Source organism: Arabidopsis thaliana, chromosome 5, assembly GCF_000001735.4.
Source record: "Arabidopsis thaliana chromosome 5, partial sequence".
In the NCBI taxonomy this organism is placed as follows: Eukaryota; Viridiplantae; Streptophyta; class Magnoliopsida; order Brassicales; family Brassicaceae; genus Arabidopsis; species Arabidopsis thaliana.
In genome coordinates this window covers 16781791-16806666 of record NC_003076.8, presented here as the reverse complement: position 1 = coordinate 16806666, position 24876 = coordinate 16781791, and the positions used below count along the sequence as shown (strand labels likewise).

The 24876-nt window shown below is 37.6% G+C and overlaps 8 protein-coding genes across 11 annotated transcripts, besides 1 other annotated feature; 1 reads left to right on the top strand and 7 right to left on the bottom strand.

Moving 5' to 3' along the window:
- Positions 1–1424: 1424 nt before the first annotated feature.
- AT5G42010 (Transducin/WD40 repeat-like superfamily protein) lies at positions 1425–4960 on the bottom strand. Of its 2 annotated transcripts, NM_001344428.1 has the most exons (6): positions 4637–4960; positions 3263–4397; positions 3078–3171; positions 2783–2992; positions 2520–2696; positions 1425–2433 (listed from the first exon to the last, which is right to left on the bottom strand). In NM_001344428.1, exons 2-6 carry the CDS (start codon positions 4385–4387, stop codon positions 1910–1912), a joined length of 2130 nt encoding a protein of 709 aa, NP_001318727.1. In that variant the 5' UTR covers positions 4388–4397; positions 4637–4960; the 3' UTR covers positions 1425–1909. The 2 variants fall into 2 exon arrangements, with proteins under 2 accessions (NP_001318727.1, NP_001330247.1); NM_001344429.1 differs by having other exon boundaries at positions 1648–2696.
- Positions 4961–5564: 604 nt separating this feature from the next.
- Positions 5565–7449, bottom strand: AT5G42000 (ORMDL family protein). 2 transcript variants are annotated; one of them, NM_123565.4, is made up of 3 exons: positions 7036–7449; positions 6806–6954; positions 5565–6124 (listed from the first exon to the last, which is right to left on the bottom strand). In NM_123565.4, exons 1-3 carry the CDS (start codon positions 7210–7212, stop codon positions 5986–5988), a joined length of 465 nt encoding a protein of 154 aa, NP_199015.1. In that variant the 5' UTR covers positions 7213–7449; the 3' UTR covers positions 5565–5985. The 2 variants fall into 2 exon arrangements, with proteins under 2 accessions (NP_199015.1, NP_001154758.1); NM_001161286.2 differs by having other exon boundaries at positions 6102–6954; positions 7036–7313.
- Positions 7450–8660: 1211 nt separating this feature from the next.
- On the top strand, positions 8661–11700 carry WNK8 (with no lysine (K) kinase 8). Its single transcript, NM_123564.3, has 7 exons — positions 8661–9194; positions 9560–9597; positions 9682–9909; positions 10010–10230; positions 10306–10463; positions 10539–10920; positions 11008–11700. Exons 1-7 carry the CDS (start codon positions 9105–9107, stop codon positions 11580–11582), a joined length of 1692 nt encoding a protein of 563 aa, NP_568599.1. The 5' UTR covers positions 8661–9104; the 3' UTR covers positions 11583–11700.
- Positions 8760–8969: a sequence feature (AT5G41990.uORF1).
- AT5G41980 (nuclease) lies at positions 11661–13053 on the bottom strand. The gene has a single exon (NM_123563.4). The coding sequence runs from the start codon at positions 12900–12902 to the stop codon at positions 11778–11780; it is 1125 nt and encodes a 374-aa protein (NP_199013.1). The 5' UTR covers positions 12903–13053; the 3' UTR covers positions 11661–11777.
- A 352-nt stretch (positions 13054–13405) lies between these two features.
- On the bottom strand, positions 13406–15516 carry AT5G41970 (Metal-dependent protein hydrolase). The gene is made up of 7 exons (NM_123562.5): positions 15203–15516; positions 14888–15034; positions 14704–14802; positions 14424–14615; positions 14169–14288; positions 14011–14082; positions 13406–13930 (listed from the first exon to the last, which is right to left on the bottom strand). Exons 1-7 carry the CDS (start codon positions 15467–15469, stop codon positions 13706–13708), a joined length of 1122 nt encoding a protein of 373 aa, NP_199012.2. The 5' UTR covers positions 15470–15516; the 3' UTR covers positions 13406–13705.
- Positions 15517–15624: 108 nt separating this feature from the next.
- Positions 15625–17043, bottom strand: AT5G41960 (zinc finger matrin-type protein). 2 transcript variants are annotated; one of them, NM_123561.4, is made up of 6 exons: positions 16770–17043; positions 16473–16694; positions 16299–16378; positions 16122–16197; positions 15919–16029; positions 15625–15825 (listed from the first exon to the last, which is right to left on the bottom strand). In NM_123561.4, the coding sequence occupies exons 1-6, from the start codon at positions 16905–16907 to the stop codon at positions 15799–15801; spliced, it is 654 nt and encodes a 217-aa protein (NP_199011.1). In that variant the 5' UTR covers positions 16908–17043; the 3' UTR covers positions 15625–15798. The 2 variants fall into 2 exon arrangements, with proteins under 2 accessions (NP_199011.1, NP_001332518.1); NM_001344427.1 differs by having other exon boundaries at positions 16122–16174; positions 16770–17036.
- On the bottom strand, positions 16991–20987 carry AT5G41950 (Tetratricopeptide repeat (TPR)-like superfamily protein). Its single transcript, NM_123560.4, has 14 exons — positions 20331–20987; positions 20089–20208; positions 19781–19850; positions 19310–19423; positions 19104–19187; positions 18926–18976; positions 18737–18766; positions 18563–18625; positions 18405–18470; positions 18183–18311; positions 18014–18049; positions 17815–17934; positions 17546–17737; positions 16991–17417 (listed from the first exon to the last, which is right to left on the bottom strand). Exons 1-14 carry the CDS (start codon positions 20840–20842, stop codon positions 17307–17309), a joined length of 1698 nt encoding a protein of 565 aa, NP_199010.1. The 5' UTR covers positions 20843–20987; the 3' UTR covers positions 16991–17306.
- A 70-nt stretch (positions 20988–21057) lies between these two features.
- Positions 21058–24809, bottom strand: AT5G41940 (Ypt/Rab-GAP domain of gyp1p superfamily protein). Its single transcript, NM_123559.5, has 5 exons — positions 24411–24809; positions 23213–23348; positions 23073–23122; positions 22625–22678; positions 21058–22407 (listed from the first exon to the last, which is right to left on the bottom strand). The coding sequence occupies exons 1-5, from the start codon at positions 24626–24628 to the stop codon at positions 21216–21218; spliced, it is 1650 nt and encodes a 549-aa protein (NP_199009.2). The 5' UTR covers positions 24629–24809; the 3' UTR covers positions 21058–21215.
- Positions 24810–24876: the final 67 nt, after the last annotated feature.

The following is a 24876-nucleotide window of genomic DNA, read 5'->3' as shown; positions in this document are numbered from 1 at the left end:
AATCTAATATTGCTTTCAAAATTATAGTAAACACATAAAATTATATTTTAAAACAAAACTTATGATTTTTATTAAAATTTTGAACTTAAGTTATTGTAAAACATCAAAAACTCTCAAACTAAATGATTAAATAATAAAAAGAAAAATTGTTTTATACTTGTAATCTAAAAGTAATTAGGATATACAAGATTAGGCGAAGATTAATCAGAATAAAAATCGAATTAAACAGAAAATAATAAAGCAACTATTATTTAAGGGATTAGTCATTAATCGAAGCGGATAGGGTAGAGCCTAATGATTAAGCAGGGATTAATAGGGATAGGCGGTGAATTTTAGAACGGGGCTTTTGGATTTCAATTATTAATGGCTTTGTTTTCGTCCCGTACTCTGTGAAATATTTAGGGTTTACGTGAGTATATATAGAGAAGCCTTCAAACCCTAAATATCAATATTATATTTTCAGTGTCCTGACGCAAAGAAATCTGCGACTTGTGAAGATCAATTTCTTCTACTTCTTTTCGCCTATCTCGAGTAAGTATATTATTAGTTTCAGGTTTTGTAAAGACTTATCGATAAAGGCATGTATTAATTCGTTACTTTGTATTCTGATACCTCTTAGAATTCTCTATGTTCGTTGTTTTGTTCATTATGAGTTTTTCTGAGTTGGCTGATTCGTTGTTTGTTCACCTTTAGAGATTAAAAAAGGTTTATGCATGTAGTAAACTAATTCAAATTTGTCATTAACACATTTTTTAGATCTGATGATGATACTAGATATTATTTTAATTTATTGTTGGATGTGATCTATCTCTTTGAGATGTTGTCTCATATTTTTGTTTTTTTCGTTAAAAGGATGAAACACTACATGCCTATTGTTCGTGACGAGCCAACAAGTGAGCTTGTAAACCTCAATTCCAACATGAAGTTGTTCAACGCTTATCAAACTCTTCGTGTAGCACGCACAATGAAAATATATGCTGGTGCTAGAGCTAAGAGAACCTCAGCTTCGGAGGCTGAGAAAGAAGAGAAGAAGTGAGAGTCTTTTCATTATCGTTTGTAATTTGATCTTACTAACTCTTTTTAAAATCTTCATTATCTTAATTTTTTTTTTATCCCTCTGTTAACTCTATCTTTTATTTCCCTTATATTATTGACTTTGCTCATATTTGTTTTTCTAGGATTTTTTTTGAAATAAGATAATAATTAATAATGATCAGAAGTTAGAAAAGAAAGGGTACTACACAAAAAATAAAATAATAATTTGATGATAAAAATTATTTTCAAACACATCAACAACAACAAAATTTCTACAAGAAAGAAAACGCGATCAATACTTTATCCAAGAATCTCGATTGGTTTGGAAGTGAAGACTGCAGAGAGCTCACAAAATTTACCTTCTCGCTTAGAAGACTTATCGTGCCACTGTTGATTTCTCCTTCATCATCCTCAACCTTAGTTGTCTCTGTAACATTACATTCGGTGTTATCAGTATGAGTTTGGAATGCGGGTACTCAAACATGGTCTCATCGGGGGAGGCTTTTAGTTGATCTCCCCTTTTCGCCTACAAGTTTTGATTCAACCAACGCTATGAAATGATATCTCCACGAAAGGGTTTGTCTCAATCCTCCTAATATACAGAGCTGCTATGAAGATCACAAAGAGATTTAGCTGCCCATTTATTAGTGAAAGAGTGTATTTTTATAACTTTACACACACACACAAATAGATCTCACACTATACAATTACAAATAGTACCAATTAAAAGCAAATGCAAAGAGACCCACTTAGTTCACAATTCTTATGTGTATATAAGAATAAGGCTAAGTGACTTCCAAACAAAATGAAAGAATGCTGCACTAAACACTGCCACAATTCCCTTCAAAATCTACATGCGCTGCTTATTCTGTCTTTAGACTCGAATTGGTAAACCGTAGTTATGGAATACTCTGATACTACCGTCCCACGTTGCAGTCACAATCACAAGCCCCCACAGGTGAGGCGTCGAGCCATGAACGTTCTGGCACACACTTTTTAAGAGCCTCAACTTAGATCTGCTGCTGACTGTAGCTGAAACCGCTGCTGCAGCCGTACCTGCTACTACTCCAAGCTTCTCTTCCGGCCATGTTGTTGCTCCTTTCATTGGAGAGAAATAGTCCAAGGGAACAGGGAAATGAGCAAAACTTTTTTCCAAATCTGCTATGATACTGTCCTCCTTCCCCTGGCCTAGCCAAGGTATGGCCACAGACACATTTCGCGATAGAAATCCCTCATAAGATCTGATGGTCTTTGGTTTCTGAGAAGATGCCTTTTTGTTGGGTTGAGAGAAGTCCCAAACATGAATGCCTGACTCTTCTATTGTTGAGACAATGTGTTTCCCATCAGATGTGAATGAAGCAAATGTTGGACTCATCAGTGTTGTTCGAAGACTTGAAGCTGCAATATATCCACCAAATCAATAACAAACAAACTCACAAGATCCTTCACATATCCTGAAGAAAGAGAAGAAACTTGACTTGGACCTTTCTTAAGCTTGCAGATTGTATCCACACCGCAGATTATTCGTATTTGAGAATCAGCAGAAGTAACCATCACTTTGTCTGAATCTCCGGGGAAAAACTGAAAACCGGTGATTCTTTTGTTAGGAACCTTCTTCTTCCCATGTAAACTGATATCTCTATCCAGTTGCAGCTGGTTATCTGAAATTCAAAAGATGATGCAGACATTAAAACATAGATGACTCTAGTTGCAAGTTTGGTAATCAAACGCAAGGTGAATAACATACCAGTTGTATGGTAAAAGCGACACTCGCCAGTCATAGAACCTACTACTGCACCCTTACCATCAGGGCGATAGCACAAAGCTGTAACAATCTGTCTTATATCAGTATAGTCAACAACTCGGAACTGAGACACATCCCATATACGAACTTTGCCATCAATCGATCCGCTTATAAAGTAATTGTCATCCACAGGATTGAATGCCACACAAGTCACTGTAACAAGGAAGAGAGAATGTGCCTAATTAAGAAAACATACCAAAAGCAGCATTGAAGAAGACAGATAAAGAAAGAAACTCACCAAAACTCTTATGAGAGAAAACTCTGATACATTCATCAGAAGAACCAACTCGCCACAAACGAACAGTCTCGTCCACGGAAGATGACAGTAGAAACTGCAGCACATTCACAAGCTGTTAGTACTATCTTCTCATCTTACCACAAACAGACTATATAATGATTAAACAAAGTCAGAACTTATTTTACCCCTTTCTCCGACCATGAAAGATCCAAGATTTCACCAGTATGTCCTCGGAACTCGTGTTGCGGGGTTTCAGATATACTAAAGACTTTTGAAGGCAACACAGCGCAAGTCGATTCTGACTTCTTCCTCAACAATCCTCTGCTCTTTTCGATCTTCTCATTCTCAGTCTTGAGAGGCTCAATCTGTGACTTGTCATTCATTCCAAAGTAAACACAGCTTGAATCAGACTCAGCCACTTCAAACTCGTTGTCCCTTCTCTCATCTTCAATTATGTTCCACACTCGCACAACACAATCTTCACCAGCACTAGCTAAGTACTTCCCATCATGAGAAAACTTCATCACTACTATGGATCCATCATGCGCAGAGAACTCTTGTCCGACACACAGAGACGAAAGCTCCTTGAATTGCTTCTTAAAAGACTGAACTCGAGTTAATTGCCTCCGTATCGATGATCTCGTTGACTCACCATCAGTGCACTCTTCAGTTTTGTCAAGAACATGAGTTAACACACCTAACTTCTTTAACCACCCTTTAGCTCCTTTTTTAGGCGATTCTTCATAACGACTCATTGGAGAGTTCGGTAAATCTCCATAGCTATCAAACCTACTCGAATCAGATTCACTCAATCCCTCAGCAATGCTACTACTATTACTTGAATAGTCTCTCGTCAGCAAAATCTGATCATCAATGTTCTTGGCACGATTCTGAAAAGAACCTCTGAAACTAAATGCTTCAGCCAAAGATGCAGTTGAGAAAGATGAAACGGAGGATCCAGAGGAAGTAGATTCATTCCTCAACAACTTCTCCTCCTTCTCTTCCTCCTCGTGATCAGTTTCAGACACAGAGGTCAACTGTTTCGAAACCGGAATATGGTCGGAACTAGAGTCTCCCAACAGATCAAGATCAAGATCAAAGTCTCGTTTTTTGAAACTAAAACCCATAGATTGAAAAAACTTTTGTCTACGGTTAGTAACACTCTCTGGATTCATAGTCCAAAGATCTAAATCACCAGTTGCTTGAACAAAGTCATCGGCGACTTCAGAGTTACAATCAGAAACAGATGAAACCTCCTCACGAGCATCAGAAAACCAATCTTCCTCTTCCTCGTTCCCTCGAGTACCCATCTCACAGCTTCTGATCAAAAACACACAGATTTCGTCAGAATTCACAAAGTCAAATATCGGACACAATTGCTGAAAAAGGACAGAAATTTGCAACCATGGTTCGAATAAAACTAATCCACACGTAACACCAAAAGGAAGTAGTAAGATAAACTCATGGCAAATCAATACCATCGGCAAAAAGGAGATTACTTAAGGGTAAAGCAAAGAACCCAACAGAGAAAACGAAGAGTTTATGAGAGATTTACTTACATCTTCACCAAAATCAAACCGGGTTTGAATCAAAATTCTGCTCTTTCTTATAAATAGTCTTTGTCTGGTCAAAATGATTGCATCGAAACGAATGAGTTTAAAACTCTTATCCAAACATTGCGACGATTCGGGTCACGTTTCTTAAAGTCGCAAATCCTTGCGAAGGTTTTTATAAACAAAAGGTTGGGTTTTGAAAGAAAGATATTGGAGAGGGTTTAAGAGCGAGATATTCGGAAATTGAGAGGTTTTGTTTCTTCGATTGTACGAAGAAGAAGAAGAAGAAGAGAGGAAGAGAGAAACAAATAAAACAGAACAAAGATCCTTTCCTTCTTCTTTTGTCTTTTTCTTCTCTCTTGTTTTTTTATTTATTAAAAAACTAATTTTGAAATAGTCAAACATTTGTTTGCACTTACTTAGTCAACATGAATATTCTAATCCCACTTTTATTTCAATAATCATATGTTGATTTGTCTTTCTTTAATGTATTTTTACTTTTCTTCTCTTGATTTGAGATAAACGACATTATACTACATCTTAATTTAAGAAAAATTGATCTTTCCCATTATTTTTTTTTGTTTTTCCACGTTTTGATTTGGTCATTGTTTGTTTTAGTTATTTGCCTATTGATAGATGAACAAATTCTAGTCTTTTTTGTGTGAGTCAATATCGATATATGTTACCCACCTATTCACTAAACAATTAGGAACAAGGTGATAACTCAGGGTACAAATGGACAAATTGTTTTTAAAAATTCCCTATTGTTTTTAATTTGGTTTAATGTCATCTAATTATTCATTTACACACTAACAGTAAATTTGAATATAAAAAAAAAATATTGTTTTCAGGTGGTGGGAACACGATTTTGTCAATTTCCCTTTTGAGCTCAATACATTACCTCACGTGTGCTAAAATGTCTTTACCCTTGTCACTAACGTAATTCACCAACAACAACAAAATCATCGGATTTAGTTATAAAGATGATATATATATATATATCAAAAACGGTATATATAAATAAATCTTCCCCAACTATTCATTCAAACCCTAGATTGCTCGCTAAACAACTTTCTGTTGTAACCAGTTTTGGGATTATACAAATAAGAAACTAAGAGAACCACAAAAGAGATCAAATATGAATTGATTAGAAGCCCCAAACAAAGAGTAGAAAGGTTTGAATATGCGATGATGGGATGTGACCAAATAACACATTTTCTCCGGTTAAGGGATTCAATGTCTGTATAGTACAGACATGTTGAATGATGATGATGGCATTTGTTGTTGGATTCCACATTCCAAATACTCTGATTCGCATTATACACAGACCTTTTTCTTTGTTTTCTCAAGTTTTTTCATTGGTCTCCATTGATTCCAAATATGCGGACCTTGTGCATGTGCGGGAATTTCGCAACCACCATGACAAATACAGCCAGTGTGTTGAGAAAGAGCATCGGGTGCTGATAGTCTGTTGTGTGAGAGGCTATCAAGTACCTACATACAAAGTTTGGTCAGACTTTTATGTCACAAAGATCCAATCATTGATTACATATTCGTCACACACAACACAATTGAGGTATTCCACTACACATAATCTAGTAGTGCTTCTTTTAAGAGAGATTCAGCAAACTCATAACAGACCTTATGTCTTGTACGAATGTCTAAATCTAAATCTAAATCCAAGGCTCTTGAGCACTAGCTAAAAGACCTTAATAATCAAGCGAGTTTAATCATAGTAGGAAACTTAGGTCCAACCCTAATCAGTGAACAGATTTGAAGCACTAGTCAACAAACAGAAATCAAAATGAGAAGAACGGTAGTGTCTTGACTCTTGTGTATCTGATTGTCATGTCAAAATGTATTCTGTGTAGTAATAATTGCAAATCAAATTGTCAAAACAACCACTTCACCTAGGAATAGAATTGTAATTAAGCTCATTGACTAGCATCTCTATATAACCAGATGTAAAATGAGCTACAATAAGATAAAGAACAAGTAGGTAGGGAAACGAAGATCAATGTATCTCTAAAACATAACTTAAGCAAAAATTACACCAAATACAGAAACAATCATAGAAAATAAGGTAAGGCATTCAATTTTTCGATACTGAACAAGATCAACAAGAGATGATGATGCAAAACAAAATCCTAATGAGATATGAGAGAAGGAACTTACAAGACAACAGGAACAACGGTGAGAAATTTGCGATTACGTGTAAGCTGCTTGCCATTATCAATCTGTTCCCACCAAGTCAATCTATTATAGACTCCTTGATCATCTCCAAATGGTGTTCCCTTCTTCCAATGGAAGGAATGATACGTGACCTAGAAAACAAAAAAACTCAAAAATTCAAATCTAGAAACCAACAATTTCGAAATTGGATCGGAGGAGATCGGGAATAATACGGTGAAATGAGCGAGATGAACAATGGTCCAAGCGATGCCAGGAGAACAATGGAAGACGGAGAGAACGAGGAGCCAAGAGAAGAAGAGGATGAGAATATAAGTAGTCCAAACACCAGGATATGTGAACCACTCTGTGTTCCGATTCACATCCGTCGTCGGAAGTGCTCTTACGTACATCGTCTTTTTCACCGGAGGGATTTGGAAGAAGATCGGAGATGATGATTGATGAATCGTCGTTGAGCAAGTTTTCTTTCTTCTTTGTTTTTTTTTTCTCTGCTGCGTTCTTTGGGCTCTTTCTGGGCTTTTTATTTTCTACAATTTTTTTAAAAAGAAGCATTAAATTAAAATAGGAAGGTGGTTGGGTGGCTCACCGATCTTAGCCTAAAACAATGATTATCAGTAACTCTGTCTCAAGACTCTCAACGCGTCACTCGATAAACCACGACGACTCATATTTTTAATTTATTGGACTTTTCTTGTCAGCTTACATAGAGGCCCATTACAAAACACACCGGTTTTCCGACCCGACCCGTACCTTTTCATCCGATAATTTAATTTACATTTTCAAAATATGTTCTGAAGTTAATTCTTGACCATATTAGTAAGAGTTATTTCATTTTATTTTTGAACAAATTTTAGCTGCCAAATTTCGAAATCCTTTTTTTTTTGCTACCAAATTTTCCATCCAGTGCTTCCGTGAAAAATATTTCGAATAAAATACCATTTTAAAAAACATCTTCGAATAAATATCTAAAATTATCAGTTTTTTGTTCTTCTCATATTTTCAACTTGATGAGGATTAGATTTAGATTCACCTAATGATTACAATAAACACGATTAAGCCTCGTTGGTTTTTTAAGACAAACTTACAATTTTTTTGTTTTTTCTTTTCTTCATCACACACTCTGTCTCACCAACTTATTCAATAAAAGCAATTGGACTTTTAACACAAAATATATTATTCAACGACAAAATGATTTCGTATTAATGCTATACTATCCAAGGTTCATTAAATTTGAACTAGCTATATCTTTTTATTAAACTTATAGAATTTAGATTCCACAATTTCTTGATTTCCATGCACAGAAAAAAAACTTTAAATAGATTACTATTCCCTCTAATTAAAATATAAGATGTTATAAAAGTTTATCTTTTAAATATTAAAAAATATTTTGTTAGTTTCTATGAAAATTAAATGTATTTGATAATTTGTGATCATTTATATTCTGCAGTTTTTTCTTATGATTAGTTAAAATTTTTAATTCTATAAATAATATTTTTTAGAAAGAATGATCTTAATATGTGTGATTGTTTTAAACATTTTATATTTTGAAACAAAGGAAATAACATCGTATTTCTGAGGATTTACATAATGTTTTTTTTTTGGTGCACCTAGCATAATGTTTTATTAGTAGAAATTATTCATAACCTGAAACATGTAATTGCATAAATGGCCTAAAGTCAGCTGAAATAAAATGAAAACAGAGGATACATAATTAGTAGAATAATCTCAAATATAAGAGAAAGTGCGTTAGTTGATAAAGACAGATAATTTGACTTTCCGATTTATTTGGCCGCCAACCTTTTTTTGTTTTGTTCTTCCTAAATTCCCTTTCTCCGAAATTCCTTTCATTGATTTCATCATCATCATCATCCTTCGTTTTTTCTCTATCGATCTAGCAGATTCTTTCGGGGACCAAAATCAAAATCATGGTGGATCATCAATGGAAGGATTTAATCGGATAAAAGAGAAGAGACGGAATCACGACGGGAGAAGAGATCGGGAAATCGGAAAATCGGAGATGATGGGGATTTCTTTCGCCGCCAAACTCCGTTTCCGATCTCGATTTCGAACTTCTTCAATCGATTCTTATTGCTTCGCTCGTGAGGCTTTCTCCGATTGTATCTCCTCCGTCCATTTCTTCTTCTTATAACCTTTTTCTTTGTAATAACCTCCGTCCTCTTCAGCTTTCTTTCTTTTCATCTTCAATCTCACCTTAAATTCTCCACTTTTTTCTTCTTCTCCTTCTGTTCTCGATTGCTTTGTTTGTTGTGTTGTGCATACATATATGGCTTCTGGTTCTGGATTTTTAGGTCAGATATCGTCCATGGAAGAGGCTGATTTTGCCGAGAAAGATCCTTCTGGCCGTTACATCAGGGTACGTCACTGTCTTCGTTGATTCATGTGTGAATTTGCATTCAATCTCGTTTGGTTGAGTGTTTTTTATTGTTGAATTATGAGGAAATTGATCAGAATTTGAGAATTTTGACCTAGTTTAATGAGTTCTCTTTGTAGTTCTACCTAATGAGGGCTGTTACTTTGATCGTATGGTGATGATTATTGGTTTATAGCAATGTGTGTTTTGTTCATTGTTACGTGTTTTCGACTTTTAAGCTATGTACAATTGTACATTTGGAACAATCAAGCTTAAGATCATGTTGTATTGCTGATTTTTTCGAGTTTGTATGGTGGAAAACATATAGTGATTGATCGATTCGTTTTTTTTTTGTTGTTGTTGTTTAGTATGATGATGTTCTGGGGAGAGGAGCTTTCAAGACTGTGTATGTTTTCTACACCCTATTATGCTTTTATGTTTTTAGTTGTAAAGGAAAGTGATTCTGATTTGTTTATTAACTCTTGTATAGATATAAGGCGTTTGACGAAGTAGACGGGATTGAAGTTGCTTGGAACCTAGTTAGCATTGAAGATGTAATGCAGATGCCTGGTCAACTTGAAAGGCTATATTCTGAAGTTCATCTACTAAAGGCTCTAAAACATGAAAACATCATCAAACTCTTTTACTCTTGGGTTGACGAAAAGAACAAGACTATTAACATGATCACTGAGCTTTTCACCTCTGGTAGTCTCAGGGTGTAAGTATCTCCCCCACTTCTCTTTTGTATTGATGATCCTTCATTCTTTTTTTTTTTCCTGTGCATCACATGGGTTGACACCATTTCATTTGATGTGAAGATATCGTAAGAAGCATAGGAAGGTTGATCCCAAGGCCATCAAGAACTGGGCAAGGCAGATTCTCAAAGGCCTGAACTATTTGCATTCTCAGAACCCTCCGGTAATTCACCGGGATCTGAAGTGTGACAATATATTTGTCAATGGAAATACTGGAGAGGTCAAAATCGGAGATCTCGGGCTCGCAACTGTACTGCAGCAGCCCACTGCTCGAAGTGTGATAGGTAATACACCATAAACCATTTTCCTTCCTAGACCCTGAAAACTTTACTGTAACTGAAAACTTTGAGCGTAATCAGGTACTCCTGAATTCATGGCACCTGAACTGTATGAAGAGGAATACAATGAGCTTGTGGACATCTATTCTTTTGGCATGTGTATGTTGGAGATGGTAACCTGTGAATATCCATACAACGAGTGCAGAAACCAGGCTCAAATTTATAAAAAGGTCACCTCGGTAAGTCTTTCACAATCTTTACTTTCATCAATTATCTATGCAATGGGGCTCCCGTTTGAAACTTTGCATTTGCAGAACATAAAGCCTCAGTCTCTTGGCAAAGTTGACGATCCTCAAGTTAGGCAATTTATAGAGAAATGTCTTCTTCCTGCCTCTTCCAGACCAACTGCCCTCGAGCTCTCGAAGGACCCATTCCTTGCAAGGGATGGAGGCAAGGACTCTGCTCTGCTTGCTTCATCAAGCACATCATCTAAATATGTGAGACCACCACAGCTTGAACATCTTCCCATGGATGTGGATCATAACGAGAATAAAAGTGTTTCAAGCAACGAAGACTACCCATGGTCCCAAACCATTGAACTTCAGAGGATTGCAGAGAATAAAGAGTTCAGGTTGAGAGGTGAGAGGAGCGATGATGTCACAGCGTCTATGGTTCTCCGTATTGCTGACCCGTCTGGTTCGTCTTATAAAATTAAATCTTCTATCCAATTCATTCCTCTCACAGTTTTCATTTACTGAAAATCAATTCAATGCCCTAATACAGGTAAATGTAGAATCGTACACTTTGCATTCTATCTGGAGTCAGACACAGCAACAGCAATCGCTGAGGAAATGGTTGAGGAACTGCATTTAACTAGCCAAGAGGTCGTTGTGATAGCTGATATGATCGATGACTTCATAATGCAACTTCTCTCTGACCGGACCTCGTCGCATCATAACCAAAACTCTCCACGTCTAACCCATGAGGATCATGAAGCAGCAAATCAGCAAACTGTGAACTCGAAAGATGAAGAAGCTGCAGGACAATCAATGAAGTCAGACATATCAGCAGACTATTACTTTCCCTACTCAGCAAACGACGGAAATGCTGCCATGGAAGCTGGTCGAGATGCAGAGTCGATGAGCTCGTATCTGGATTCTTGCTCAATGATGTCAACCATTTACAATCTTTCCATTTCAGACAATGATTACCCAGAAGATCTCAAGACAGAACTAAACCTGATCGAGTCACAGTTTAACCAGTCCTTCCAAGATCTGCTGAAACTGAAAGAGGATGCAATAGAGAACGCTAAGCGAAAATGGATTACGAAAAAGCAAAAAGCAGTTAACATCTCTTGATTCAAAAGCTCTGTTTTTGATATTTTACTCTTCTTTTGGTCTTCAACTTTGCTGAGATCGGTGTGTTATACATTTGGTGTTTTGGATATATATATTTGATTTGATTTGATACAACAAACATAAATAGTGGTATTTGACTTATATCATTTCTAACAGACTAAACACACGAAACCTGTTAAAAAAAAACTAAAAAGTTTAGAAGGTTGACATATTTTGGACATAATGGTTCCAAAGCTCAGATGCAATCTCATCTCTTAACCTTAAACTATCTTCAACTTCTTCTGGTCTAAACCCATGTTCCTGCCCCACTATCTCTACTTGTTCCTCTTCTAAAGCCACTTCTCTATCTTCTCCTGCTTCCGCCAGAGTCTCTTCTTCAAACATCCTAAACACTAAATCATCTGGTTTCTCCAAGCGGACATAGTTGTGCAATGCACAAGCCGCAATCACCAGTTTCACTTGCGTTTGTAGAGGATACGGAGGAGCTGATAGTAGAATCGGAAACCGTTCTTTCAAAGCCCCAAAAGTCCGGTGGATAGCTCGATGCAACAACTTGTGTCGCTCATTGAACATTTCCTTTGCTTCTTCTCTTGAATTGGTTGAAACACCGTGATACGGCGCGATAAAGCCAGGAAGATTCGGATACTTATTGTCAACAATGTAGTATTTTCCTTGAGGGACTTGTAACTTGTTACGCCGAGTCAAAGCTGCATTGAGAACTTGTTGATCAGAAGCTGAACCTTCCCAACCAGCTAACACATAATTGAATCTAAGATCGAACGACGAAGCTGCAAGAACATTCTGAGTAAGCAGTCCATTGCCGTTTCGAAACGGACCTTGCTCATCGACCCCAACCATAACCGGAATGTGGAAGCTATCAACAACACCAACACAGTCTTTGAAATACGGATCATCATTCTCCAAAGTATCAGAATTTGAATTGGGTTGAAAAAAATCCTTAGAGATTGCAATAACTGCATTCAAAACATTGTTGAAATGGCGGCTAATGGTTTCACCAGAGTAACAGAAGAGTTCTTGAACAGCTCGAGTACGAAGATTATGACCAATGATGAACAAAAAGATTGCTAACTGTGCCTCAATCTTGATTCGATTAGTGTGACGCAATAAGCCTCTGGTCTGAAGGAGATCACAGAGTTTATAGAAGACAGGCTTATCCATACGGAAATTCTCAAAACATTGTTCGTTAGGACCATTGAGGATTTGGTATACGAACTTGTTACCATCTGAGATTGAGATTTTGCTTACTTCTTTGGGGAGAGTAACAGCTTCTTCTTTATCTTCTTCGCCGGAGATCTCCATAGAGTCTTCAGAGAAGAAGAGATAAGTGGGTTTCGGGTTTCGACGCAAACCCGATTGAAATAAGAGAGAAGAATGGAAGAATAAAAGTGAAAAATCTCCGATTTGGAGGCAATGATCATATAGATCGTTTATTGCCCTCCATATGTTCGACAATATTTCTGTTTAGTGAAAATCAATTTATAAACTGATGTTCTTATTTTTTAATTTTTATATGTCGAAATACCGTAAAACCTTATATTAGTAATAAGGTTAGATACATTTTTAGAGTTGAAATAACATGTATATCACCCCAAAAAAAAAATAAAAAAAAAATGGAAACACCAAAAATATAAGTAAATATTTAATCTTACTTTTGAAAATAGAAGCTTAGACATGAAGAAGGTTGACATAATATTTTGAATCATCTCAAGACTCCAAATGTAGTAATGGAGTTTTAACAAACATTCAAATGATTGTTACTTGATCTCTAAATTACTTAATTCATAAAAACAGTGAGCTAAAGAGTTTAATAAGTTAATTTTGCTATGTGTTATTCTGGTATAGTGTAGATAAGCACTGAACATTATTGTTGTGGTTTTCAGCTAATATTGTTTACGCTCTCTACTACAAATCTACTCCAAAGGTGAAAACGGACAAGAGGAAGCAAACATATAATATGATCTAATCAGCTTGAGACTACAAATCTAGTTCTTAAATTTTTTGTCACGAGAAGACTCAATGAAACAGAAATTGCAGAAGATAATGGCAATATCAAAACTCTCGGTCTCTCTCTATGAGTAATGGGTAAATGATTCTTTTGATGCTCAGAGAGTGAGTGCGGTTTGAGCCATGGATAGAGCGCCGTCATAGGATTGGTTTCCGCCGATAAAGCCACTCATGTGGACAAAGACACAACCGGGAATCTCAGCAGCTTTCGAGAGTTCCTCATCCCTAAGGCCTCTCCATTTCTCAGGGAGAGGCTTTCGGTTCTCAAACCTGTCTGGTGCGACCGCCACTGCTTGAACTCTCCACTGCTTTGCTCTCTCGTCCTGTTTTTTTTTTTTTTCACATTTCAAACCAGATTTAGAGATCCATTATTTGATGAAAGGTTCTATCTAAAAAGGTGTACCTGGTAAATGACGTATTTGATGAGAGGCTCGATCTTCATTTCTTGCTCAAGCTCGAACAAATGAAGCTTCCACTGCTCACAAGAGAACCAGAGTTTAATATCTTTAGACTCAAATAGTAATAGCATGGACAAGAGGAATCGAGTATTGAAACACTTACAGGGCAAAATCTATCCAATATCATGATCTCACCGCTGGGGTCTGTCTTGAATCTTTCTTCAAGACACTGCATCACAATTGATCGAGCCGGTAACCACGATCTTGCATGGAACTGAACACTCTACAACACAATATAAAAGAAACTAGTGTAAGCTTACATTTGTTTTATGAAACATGTTATGTCTCTAGGAAACTACCATTGCAATGGACATAAAAAAACTAATAAGCACATAATGTTATATAAAAGAGATCTTACTTCGAGGAACTCTTTTCCAGCTAGAGCCATTGCACGTTGGAAAGCTTCATTCTCCTTTTCTTGTGACTGGTCAGGGTCAATCCAATCCAGATTTAATCTTCCAACCCTTGGAGACAGATGTGTGTTGTTCACATATCGTGGAGGCTGATCAGTATCATACCGGTTTATTCCATTGTCCACAGCATCAATTGCCTGTAAAAATTAAGCAACATAACGTCATCAAAACAAACAAGAACTTATATCCATATGAAGAATAAACAATAGGAACTTCTGAAATTACCTCCATGAAGCTCTTGTAGACAGCTAAAAACAACCGAAGAACATCAGGGTGATCTTGTTCGACATTAAGTTCCTTAGCTATGATCTCCTTTCCAAAATGCTGAGAGTAAAACACCAACATTCAGAATTCGAAATTGACATATTCATAGAAATATCAGTGAGAATGAGAGCAAACACTACAATACCTTGTAAACAAGACCAGCACTACTGAGCTTAGTGTTGAAGCCATGTCCAAAAACCTCTTCAAAACCTTTCTGGTGATGATCATAACGGTCATGCTCCGGATCATAAACACCTCCAACATCAAGCACTGCATCAAGTTCTGCCAATATCTACATGTACCGTACAACAACATAGAATCATATCCTCCTCACAATTAACCCAGATTTACATCAAAAACCCCTAATTCCAAAATTAAGCAGTCAATCTCTAGCTACTAATCAATCTCCTAATACTCATTTCCTAAGCCAGAGCTACTTCAGGAGGATTGTTAGAGTTACCTTAGGGTCACGAGAACGGACGATATCAGCGCCGGAGAATTTATCGACGAGGCGAATCATGAAACAGCCGAGAGCTTCGTCGCAGTGAAAGCTTCCATTATGAGTACCAACTTTCTTGACGGAAATTTCAGAAGGAGAAGGAGAGGTAGCGGTAGAGTAAACCCTAACGACGCTTGAAGGAGCCATTACTGCTGCTACGAGAGGAGGAAGACGAACTTGGAACAAGGCCAAGTTTCTGATTAAACCTTTCGTTACCGAAAACATCATCTCACGAAGAAATGATAAAATGCCAAATGGGCCTCTTCCACCTATTTATATGATGCTTAAAAGTAAAGGCCCATGGGCCTTAAAATTTCTTTTGTTTCTTAATCATGTTACCAAATAACAGTCATCAAATTCAAATACAAATTTAATACTTTGAGTTTGCGGTGTATAAAAAAAATTCAAATGTGCAAAAGAGATATAATTTTGTTTTCGTCTACATCAAATTTAACCTTTTAAAATTCGGATTTTGTGGCAATTACATTAACAAAGCTAATAGCTAAAGTCTGTTACAAATATTCATTTATTCTCTTTGTGTCTTTTGCGAATTATTCTTAATTTTCATCGTCACTGTTTTTTCCCTACATTGCAAAAAGAAAAAGAAAACAAATCAAAAGTCCAGTTATAAATTGAATTTGAAAGCATTTCTCTTTTACTAAAGACACTTAGATTACCTTGAAATGTTTCTTAAAATGGATTCTTTTCTTAGATGAAAAATCGTCATCAGATGTGTTTCTGAAGAATGCAAGTGTCTCAACATCCCCATTTGCGATGCTTGCTTCAAGCTACCCAACCAAAAAAAAAAAGATGAAACACAAAGTACGTTGCAAATCAGAGTTTTAGTCAGATTATAGAAGAAAGACATAATAATGAGAACCTGAACATGAATAATGCCCAAGACAATGCTTGTAATTGGTAACCAGCTCTCTTCTGGAGAAATAGACAGATTTGAACTGCCAAATTAAACATGAATATAAACTCAAACACTAAACTAGAACAACCAGATGACCAAATTCAGACTGAACAATTATGCATCTTAAACAAGATTAATTACCTCAAATAAGGAACAAGATAAACAAGAGCATAAACAGCATAACGAGATTTTCCAGTGTCAAGCCAAGCAAACACCCAACTCTGTATTTAATCATCACAATATTTTGAATTTGTTTAGTGTTTAAACATTTAATTATAAGAGATTTACTAAGGATTAAGGAGAAATGAAACAAACCAGCCAATTGAAGTAAGGTATGAAGCTGATGATTCCCATGGCGGCTAATCTCATATCTGTTGACACAATCGCTGAGTTTTCTTCTTCTTCTTCCTCATCGTTGACTCGTTTCGCCACCGGAAAAACAAATGAACTTAGGATACACGCACCAATTGCTGTTACGAGTGGTGCGTCCTGTGAAAACTCCGCTCTGCAAATTACTCTCTCAATCTTTCTACATAGCTGAGAAAACAAAGAAAGGAACCAGTTATTGAGAAAAATATCTTGAGAGAACCATTGCTAGTTTTGATCGATCACCTTCTTAGGGTTTTGTAGAGGATAGGCTAGAGGAAGCGGCGACGGGGAAGAAGAAGAAGAAGAAAGTAGTCGGGCCTTGGTGTAGAGTGAAGCGGAAGATGAAAGTCCGCAAATCGGGAGACACGACAGAGACGCCATGATTTTTGAGCTTCGAGCTCGGTGGATCGTCCGGATTCCGGGACACGACTACGGTTACGAGAAAGCGAGAGAGGCGGATTTTTAATGGGCCGTTAAAGCCTAGACACTTATAAGCCCATTAGCCCAACATCTAATACGGCTGTACTAAAAAGTTTCCCAAGTCCGTAGTAGTATATGTTTGGAGTTTTCTTTTACAACAAGAACATACACAGTAGTTCACACTCAAGGATAATTCAGACGACAATTGGTAAACATGTAATTTTATAAATGTATTCGATGAAAATAAGAAAAAGGGTCCCAAAAAGCGTTTGAAAATGACAAAAAAATTTCGCTAAGATCATAATACATCACAAAACTACAGATAAAAAAGCAAAATAGTCATATTAAATGAAGTATTTATTAACCGGTGATAATACCGGCTAAAACATCACTCTTCCCTCTCGCATAAATTGTGTAAACCAAACGAATTGCGTCAAGCCATCCATCTAAAGACTCCCATGAATCTGCAACCTGTTATCCAATTCAATTTTTCATTTGGTTTTATTTTTACCATAACATAACCAAAACCAAACTAAAAATCCAAACCATATCCGGTTCTAACAGATCTTAAACCAAAAACCAGGATTGGAGACACTTACCAAGAAAACTGGGCCATGAATGGTATCAATGCAGAGACCAGCACCAGGAGGTAGAGTGAGATCAGCACAAGGTGTTACTGATACAATCTCTGTAATGTTCACTTTTACCGTCTTCCTCTCCACGTTTGTGCTCATTGTCTCTGCTTTTCCTGACAGGTTTCGTCCCATTTCTCTTGGTTCAGGTTTCAGTACCTACAAGCCCAGCAGCGACTTTAAATCTCTAGAAACATTATACATTATCTTTTGGCGTAATCAAACTGAGAGGATACCTGTAGAAGCCTCTCGTGATTGAGTTCAAACTCTGTGCGTTTCCAATCACTGTGAGGAGCAAGTGAGTTGCCCACAGGTGGTGCAGTTAGATATCCAACTTTAAGATGCGGGAGAGGTAGCTGCCAAAACAAATTCAATTTATTTTTTGGTCATTTCCACAAGAAAACAACTTGATTGTTTAAAGTGAATGGAATGTACCATGGAACGAACAAGCCTCAAAGCGCTGCTGTAAACCTGGACCAGGAAAAGGATCAGCCTAACCCAAAGATGTTGAAGCGATGAATCTTAGTCTGGCATTCAATCTTATTTTATACAAGTATGATTCAAACATCTTGATTCCAGTACAAAATGGAGATAATAAGCTTACTGAGTAACTTGGCTTCAATGAATGCGCTGCAGCAATGTAGATGGCAGACTGGCTGTATAACTCACCAGGGGGCATGTCTTTGCCGTTGCCTGAACCCCCAGTTCTAAGTGTGTCTTCTGCTAATCCATACTGTAAATGTGAGAAAAATCCACAGTGGTTAATTAACTGGATTGGAATTACAATCCTGCATGTAAAGAGTTATGTGAAAAGATTGAAACTGACCAGAACGGTTCCAAGGTTGTATATGGCTCGATGGAAATCAAATTGCAACCTGATTGCCGCCCGAAACTGTATGGTAAAACAAGCGACAAGGGACAGTAAAAAATCAATCGTGCATATCAAATGCAATGTTTACATTAGTTCGACAGACGAATAAGCACCTTACTAATGGCAGTTCTGACAACTTTTTCCTTCTCCCTAGCAGGAACGATTTGACTGAGTTCCTAATGACAAAACCCAGGGAATATTCTAAGTTTTTTAGCATCTTAATTTTTACAAAAACACATTTTTATGTCACAACATATCATGGAGATAAACACATGTCAGTCAGTTACCTGTAGGACCAGTCCCCAGTTGTTTAACGCCTGCAGAAGTTGATAATTTAAATCATATGTCAGATAATCAAAAGACTACAAATTGACGACACAGGCTTAAAAAGGACATCATATAGTGACAAAGGTCTGGTTCTGATGAGACGGTATTGTGAAGTTCGTATATCAGATGACATAGATGAAGGACCATACCTGGGAACTGTTCCAATTGAGCTGGACAGCTTTTTCATAGTTATCAGCCGCCTGAAATCAGAATGTCAAACACATACTTCTTTAGAATTAGAAGTTAAGATCAAACTACGATAATTTTAGTTTTCACAATTAGCAGGATAAGGTCAGGTCAGTCCTCATAACATGCAAAGCTACTTACTTGTTCCCATAGTTCTTCAGCTTCCTTTGTGCGACCACGTATCTTTGCTCTATCAGAGATTGCAATAGCCCAGTTGTAGTAAGCCTATCATACGTCATACATAAAAGTTGAAGCCATTTATTATGAACTGAAAGCGATTACATTGCATTTGCAGTTACATAAACCAGAAACAAAACTAACAGATATAGAATCCTATTAATACATACATCATACAGCGTCGGGCAGAGACGGGTTGCCTCATCGTACTTCTTACAAGCTTCCTCCAGCAAATCATCTTTAGAAGGTGAAACAGAATCCGGGCTGACATTATCAGCACTTTCCTGTGGAGAAAGTATGGCAAATGATGAATTCAGTATTATTCCCAGTAAGCATACGAACGAAAAAAGTTCTAATGTCCCCAAAGAAAGACACTTCTAAGCTCTTACAGAAAGACTCTTATTTCATTCCCAGTGTTTAATGAATTTTGGATGTATGTTTTAGCTTCTTATTTCAGTGTCTTTCAATTCTTTCCTTCAACAGTTTAAACAACACTTGCAAGCAAGTAATAAGCAAAATCAAATCCATCTCGTTAATTATTTCCATATGAATACGTCCAACTAAAGCCAGTCACATATAAGAGAGACCAAGAAAGGGATTGAAAGAGAGAAGTGCTAAATAATAACGAAAAGAAACCAAACCTGGAGAATAAGTGCCCAGTTGTATAATGCATCATGATCATCTGGATTTCTCTCTATCGCACTTGCATACCTACAAAAGTTGCAGCGTATAACTTCACCGCCCGAAACAGCAAAAACATAAAATATCAAACCTTCCAATGAGCAATAATGAAACTAGTTTACTAAATCTCTGTATCTATCAATCCTGCCTATAAGGGTATAAGTTCCAAACAAAAAAACAACAATCTAATTCATTGGTCAATCAACTAACATTGATACAAAGCAACAAATTTTATGAATGCAATCAGGAGATCAAAATCGTTACATACTTGCGGGCAGCAAATGCAAGAACACGTTGGCGAGATCGACCCTCTTCGTCGTTAACTTGGATCCTGTTAATCAGATCCATTGCAGGATTGTTCTCCGCTGGTTGAGAAGCACTTTCTCGACTGAGCAAAATCATAAGATAAAGCACAAACAAAGTGAAACCAAATTCCAAAGACTAGTTACATGATCAAATTATGAAATTCAACTCAAATCAGCTGAAACTAAAGAGAAAGAGAGAAGGAACCTAAATGGAGAAGCAGAACTGTGAGGAGTGCCATCTCCTTCCTCGCTTTTTAATTCACTAAGAAGCTCTCTCATGGTAAATGTCTTGTTCCCATCATCATCTTTCTTCAGAACAGAAGTAGTAGATTCCTGTTCAACCTCCGTCGACCGGATCGGGATCTCCTCAGATCCTCCCGGAGACAGATCCACATCGGTTAAATCCGGTTTCGTATCGGTTACCACAGATTGTACCTCCTCCGGCTTCACCTCAGATTGTGCTTCCTCCGGTTTCGCATCGGTTACCACAGTTTTTACTTCCTCCGGCTTTACCTCAGATTGTACTTCCTCTGGCTTTGCATCCGTTACCTCCGATTGTACTTCCTCCGGCGTTAAATCCGCTTCTATTTCCGGAATTTCTCCGGTTAGTTTGGGCTCAGTTTGGAGTTGTGGTTCCGGAATCGGATTTTGCTCGGTTTCGGACTCAGCTGGTGCCGCTCCATTTTGTAATTGAGGCTCTTCAACAGTATCCGCCATTAGAGAAGCTGAAAAAAGATCGCAGTATGTTACAATCCGAGACTGATCACAAAATAAATCAAGTCTCCCAAGAGGAAGAAGATGAAGAAGAGATCTGATGTATCTGGAAATTGAAAACGAAGAATAGTTAGTTTGTTACAGTTATACACCTCTAGCTCAACCAGAGGCTCTTAAAACCAAATAAAGTCAAGTCCTTCTTTTAGCCTCAGCGGGTTCTCGTTTGGCTAAGTTTTTCTACATTTAATTTTAGCAATAGTGAAGACATTTTCATGCGTTTTAGGACAACGGTTTTTATCACATTTTATGTAACAAATAACAAAGAATGCAACAAACAAGTAAAGAGAGAGAACAAGAGTGAAAGATATAAGTAGTCTTAGATCTTGTCGTGAAGATTGACGACTAAGTCATGAGCATCGTCTAGAAGTTTCCAAACATCAAGATGACCAGCCATGCTGTTACATTCCTTCATTATCTCATCCATCCCACTGTATTTCTCTATTATCGTCTTCCTCCTCTGCAGCACGCTTGCAGCTATCGCGTAAAGCAACAAATCTTCTGTCGGTGGTGCTCGTAACCGGATTCTCCCCCATGTCGCCTTCGCAATCCCAGTTCGTATTGCAGCTTGATCCGCCCACATTACTTCCCAGAGACACAACGTCTGCTCAAAGGTTAGTTCTCGTCTGAACAGAACTACAACCATACGGTATACAAAGAAGCAGTCTTCTGCTTCAAGGTTCTCCAAGTGTCGGTACAAGTGAATGTCTTTGAATTTTATGATTTTCGATACCATTGAGAGTTGCCGCCTGATTCCAACCTCGTCTAACCGGAAATTATGCCGTGCTTTACTCATGAAGCCAACAAAGCACCAGAATGCTAAGACGTCGTCTTCCATCACTGCGATTAAAGGAGATAGTAAGTCGCTCATTCCTTGACAGTAACCAATTTCTGGATCATAGACTGCGTAGGCTTCAAGGATCCCGACCAGGCGGGCTGCGTGAAATATCCGGCAGGGTTCCAAGTGGTCATAGTCATTGAGACCAACCTGAATGGCTATTCCCCGGGCTTTTGTCTCAGAAACAGCAGCTTGAGTTGGTGAGTAGGGCACCCATTCGTCATTTGCTCTCACAGCATCTAGGCGGATAATTCTCTGCCAAGTTGACATGAAATCCTCGTCCGCTGCCTGAGATTTTGGCTTTGATGATGGAGACGAAATTTCTTTTTCTTGGTTAACAGTATTGTGGCTTTCTACTTCTTCGTTAGCTAGAAAAGGTGAAGTCTCGGTTTCTTCAGGATTGGTTGAGTCTGAATCATTACCAGCAGCATCTTCTGTGGTGACATCGCTCTTTTCACAGTTCTCATCCTGCATAATCGATTCAGAATTCAACTTCTCTGATTCATCTACGGTGATGGTTCTTGTGGAACTCTCGACTTCCTCAATATCATGGGATTCAAGAACCTGACTGTCTTCAGTGTTGCTGCTCTGAGCTGTCTCCTTTGAGTCGCAGACATTTTCATAGCGTTCATGAATCTCGCGACACTGTCTCCGCAGGTTTTCATATTCCGTCCTGCAGGATTTACAGATATAAAAGACGTTACTTACAAACTGACTCGAAATCTCAGTGTAGGAGTTCCAAACTACTACTTCTTATTCCTAGTTTTATCAACACATTGAGCAAGTTAATAACCAGCTGCCACCTAGGAGAACAGAGATAAATGGGAAACGTAACATTTGGTAGAAAGTTGAGAAGCCATTAAACTCTCAATAAGTATAAGCAAACATACAGTTTCAGCTGTCGAATGGAGTCTCTTTCTTCTTTGTTGCTCTTTAAGTCATACCTGTGAGAGGTAAGTAGCATAAGGTTACAATGTGTCGAGATGATAAAGACTACAAATAACTTGCACAGGTTTCATTATCAAGTTAATGGAATGTAGGGCGACGGCTGGTGGAGTTTGGTATGGCGAAACTAGGACTAATCTTATAAATCTCTTGATAGAAAAACATTAAGGCAACTCTCTGATCTCCTAGTTAATGAATGCTTTACTGATGCACTGTTTATTCAACCTTAAACCTACATAACATCAATATCCCCAAAGAAAAAGCTAATATCAATAGACCATGCATGAGTATGAACATAAGGCCGAACAGAAAACCCCCAATGGTAGCCGAAAAAGATAAAACTCATAAAAGTATACAAAAAACAAGGAAAAGTGACAAGATGCTGATTCTTACACTCCAAGAAGGAACGGCCAAACTTCTGGTCTGATGCTTGGATGTACACCCTGAAACAAAAATAAAAATTAGTATATCAAAGTGTCAAAAGGTTATCAACTGCAGATTACAGCAGATTTTTTTCTTATTTAGCAACATACCCCACTACGAACTTTCTTCAGAAATTTGACACCTCCATCACTGAGTCGCCCTTCCTCTGTGAAAAAAGCATTCCATTGTTTAGGTTGAAGAACTCGCTTTCTTCTCCTTAGTGACCACGGTGATCCAATGCTTCCTCTGAAGAAGTAGATGAGCAGAAAATGAGCAACTTCGTCCAGTAAGTTTAGAAAGAAAAAAAATTACATAAAACCAAACCAAATGTAGTGATAAAAAGCTTTCTTTGAACAAATAAGACAGGCTAAATGGTACATGTTATGTCCTATATTCATATATGTTAAAAATAATTGAAAGTATCAATGGAGTTCTATCACACATCAGAAGACCTAAGACTCTTAACCACTTCATCACTACATACAGAAACAGTCCAAGAGATGCCAAGAATTAGAATAAGGACCAGAAGACAAAAGATCATATCAGGCTGCAATTATTCGATCCAACTCTTCATGGTATGCATATTTATGATGCAGAACTTAAACAAAATAGCTTCATTGCTTGGGTTGTAGAAAGAGTTATAACAACAAAAACAGATTTCTGAATTCGATGATAAGAGATTTAGCAACAAAAAGCTTATGTATCTGACAAAATTGCAAAAGAAGAAACACAAATACAAAGCTTGGGGAGTTGATTATCGAGAGTTCCTTTAGGAGTTTATACAAAGTTCATGAAGTTTCAGACTTCCACCTAAGGACCCTTCTAGAATCACTTTGTTTGTTCAATACTAACCAAGAGAGCATGTCATACAAAAAGAGACAACCCAGCAAACAACCTAAAAGTAAACATTAAACATTGGTTACATTTTCCCTCATTATACTATAAAAAGCCTTAGTGCTTCGAGCCTCAAAATCATTATACGCATCAGAGTCTATGAATACAGAATATGGCCAGGACTATGTTCAGCCTGAGAGTCTTACAAGTTCCATGACAAGAAGAGGTAGTGGAAGTACGAGTTAGCAGCTAACATTGGACCAAGAACTCAATCACAATAACCTAACTAACAGAGAATTCTTCGAACCTAAAGGCATGACGATCCAGCCTCGAATTGGTGAGGTAACAAAGAAGCAAGAACCAATCAAATCTATGGATACCAAATAACTACTTAACTAAGTAGTGAACAAGCATTGCTTCTTTGCTTTGAAGAAATCGATTAGAACATAAATCAGATCGTTTTTGTGTGTATACCTACGAGAGTAGACGGTGAAAGCGACGGCCACGGCCATGACGGTGACAGCGACAGCTAAACCAACATTGGAAGGAATAACGGCCGACGACCACAATCCACCGTAGTAGCCATTTCTACCAACGCCGCCGCCGCTGCTACCGTCGGCAAAGACGATCCATTTCCCGGCGATGATCGGGGAGAAGAAGACCTTCGTCAATCGTAGTCGTGGAAACATCATCCCAAAACTAGGGATTTTGCTCACCGAGATTTCTTCTTCTGATTCTCAGAGTAAAATCATAGCAATTTCCTGAGTTGAATTGGATGAAAATTGATTATTGAAAAAGTCGAAGGTCGTTTATAGAAATTGGGCCCACTTTTTTAATGGGCCTTCATACAGTTGGGTCATTCTTTCTTCTTTCCCCCCCTCCCCTCCTCCCCCCCCCCCCCCAAAAAAAAGAATGGTTGTCATTTTATTTTTATTTTGTT

Excerpts from the sequence above, each read along its gene's own strand:
- AT5G42000 (NM_123565.4), bottom strand. The coding sequence starts at position 7,212 with ATGTACGTAAGAGCACTTCCGACGACGGATGTGAATCGGAACACAGAG. Across the intron at positions 6,955-7,035 it reads TTCATCTCGCTCATTTCACC|GTCACGTATCATTCCTTCCA; the intron begins GTATTATTCCCG and ends TTTGTTTTCTAG. Across the intron at positions 6,125-6,805 it reads ACCGTTGTTCCTGTTGTCTT|GTACTTGATAGCCTCTCACA; the intron begins GTAAGTTCCTTC and ends CTTTGTATGTAG.
- WNK8 (NM_123564.3), top strand. The coding sequence starts at position 9,105 with ATGGCTTCTGGTTCTGGATTTTTAGGTCAGATATCGTCCATGGAAGAG. Across the intron at positions 9,910-10,009 it reads ACCTCTGGTAGTCTCAGGGT|ATATCGTAAGAAGCATAGGA; the intron begins GTAAGTATCTCC and ends TTTGATGTGAAG. Across the intron at positions 10,464-10,538 it reads TTTATAAAAAGGTCACCTCG|AACATAAAGCCTCAGTCTCT; the intron begins GTAAGTCTTTCA and ends TTGCATTTGCAG.
- AT5G41950 (NM_123560.4), bottom strand. The coding sequence starts at position 20,842 with ATGGCGGATACTGTTGAAGAGCCTCAATTACAAAATGGAGCGGCACCA. Across the intron at positions 19,424-19,780 it reads ACTGGGCACTTATTCTCCAG|GAAAGTGCTGATAATGTCAG; the intron begins GTTTGGTTTCTT and ends CTTTCTCCACAG. Across the intron at positions 18,050-18,182 it reads CATTGAAGCCAAGTTACTCA|GTTTACAGCAGCGCTTTGAG; the intron begins GTAAGCTTATTA and ends TTCCTGGTCCAG.
- AT5G41970 (NM_123562.5), bottom strand. The coding sequence starts at position 15,469 with ATGATGTTTTCGGTAACGAAAGGTTTAATCAGAAACTTGGCCTTGTTC. Across the intron at positions 15,035-15,202 it reads TCCGTTCTCGTGACCCTAAG|ATATTGGCAGAACTTGATGC; the intron begins GTAACTCTAACA and ends CGGTACATGTAG. Across the intron at positions 14,083-14,168 it reads TATTGGATAGATTTTGCCCT|TGGAAGCTTCATTTGTTCGA; the intron begins GTAAGTGTTTCA and ends TCTTGTGAGCAG.
- AT5G41960 (NM_123561.4), bottom strand. The coding sequence starts at position 16,907 with ATGGCGTCTCTGTCGTGTCTCCCGATTTGCGGACTTTCATCTTCCGCT. Across the intron at positions 16,379-16,472 it reads TACCTTACTTCAATTGGCTG|AGTTGGGTGTTTGCTTGGCT; the intron begins GTTTGTTTCATT and ends GATTAAATACAG. Across the intron at positions 16,030-16,121 it reads TGGGCATTATTCATGTTCAG|CTTGAAGCAAGCATCGCAAA; the intron begins GTTCTCATTATT and ends TTGGTTGGGTAG.
- AT5G41940 (NM_123559.5), bottom strand. The coding sequence starts at position 24,628 with ATGATGTTTCCACGACTACGATTGACGAAGGTCTTCTTCTCCCCGATC. Across the intron at positions 23,349-24,410 it reads TTCACCGTCTACTCTCGTAG|AGGAAGCATTGGATCACCGT; the intron begins GTATACACACAA and ends CTACTTCTTCAG. Across the intron at positions 22,679-23,072 it reads TGGCCGTTCCTTCTTGGAGT|GTATGACTTAAAGAGCAACA; the intron begins GTAAGAATCAGC and ends TACCTCTCACAG.
- AT5G41980 (NM_123563.4), bottom strand. The coding sequence starts at position 12,902 with ATGGAGATCTCCGGCGAAGAAGATAAAGAAGAAGCTGTTACTCTCCCC.
- AT5G42010 (NM_001344428.1), bottom strand. The coding sequence starts at position 4,387 with ATGGGTACTCGAGGGAACGAGGAAGAGGAAGATTGGTTTTCTGATGCT. Across the intron at positions 3,172-3,262 it reads TTTCATGGTCGGAGAAAGGG|TTTCTACTGTCATCTTCCGT; the intron begins GTAAAATAAGTT and ends AATGTGCTGCAG. Across the intron at positions 2,434-2,519 it reads AATCTGCAAGCTTAAGAAAG|CTTCAAGTCTTCGAACAACA; the intron begins GTCCAAGTCAAG and ends GATATATTGCAG.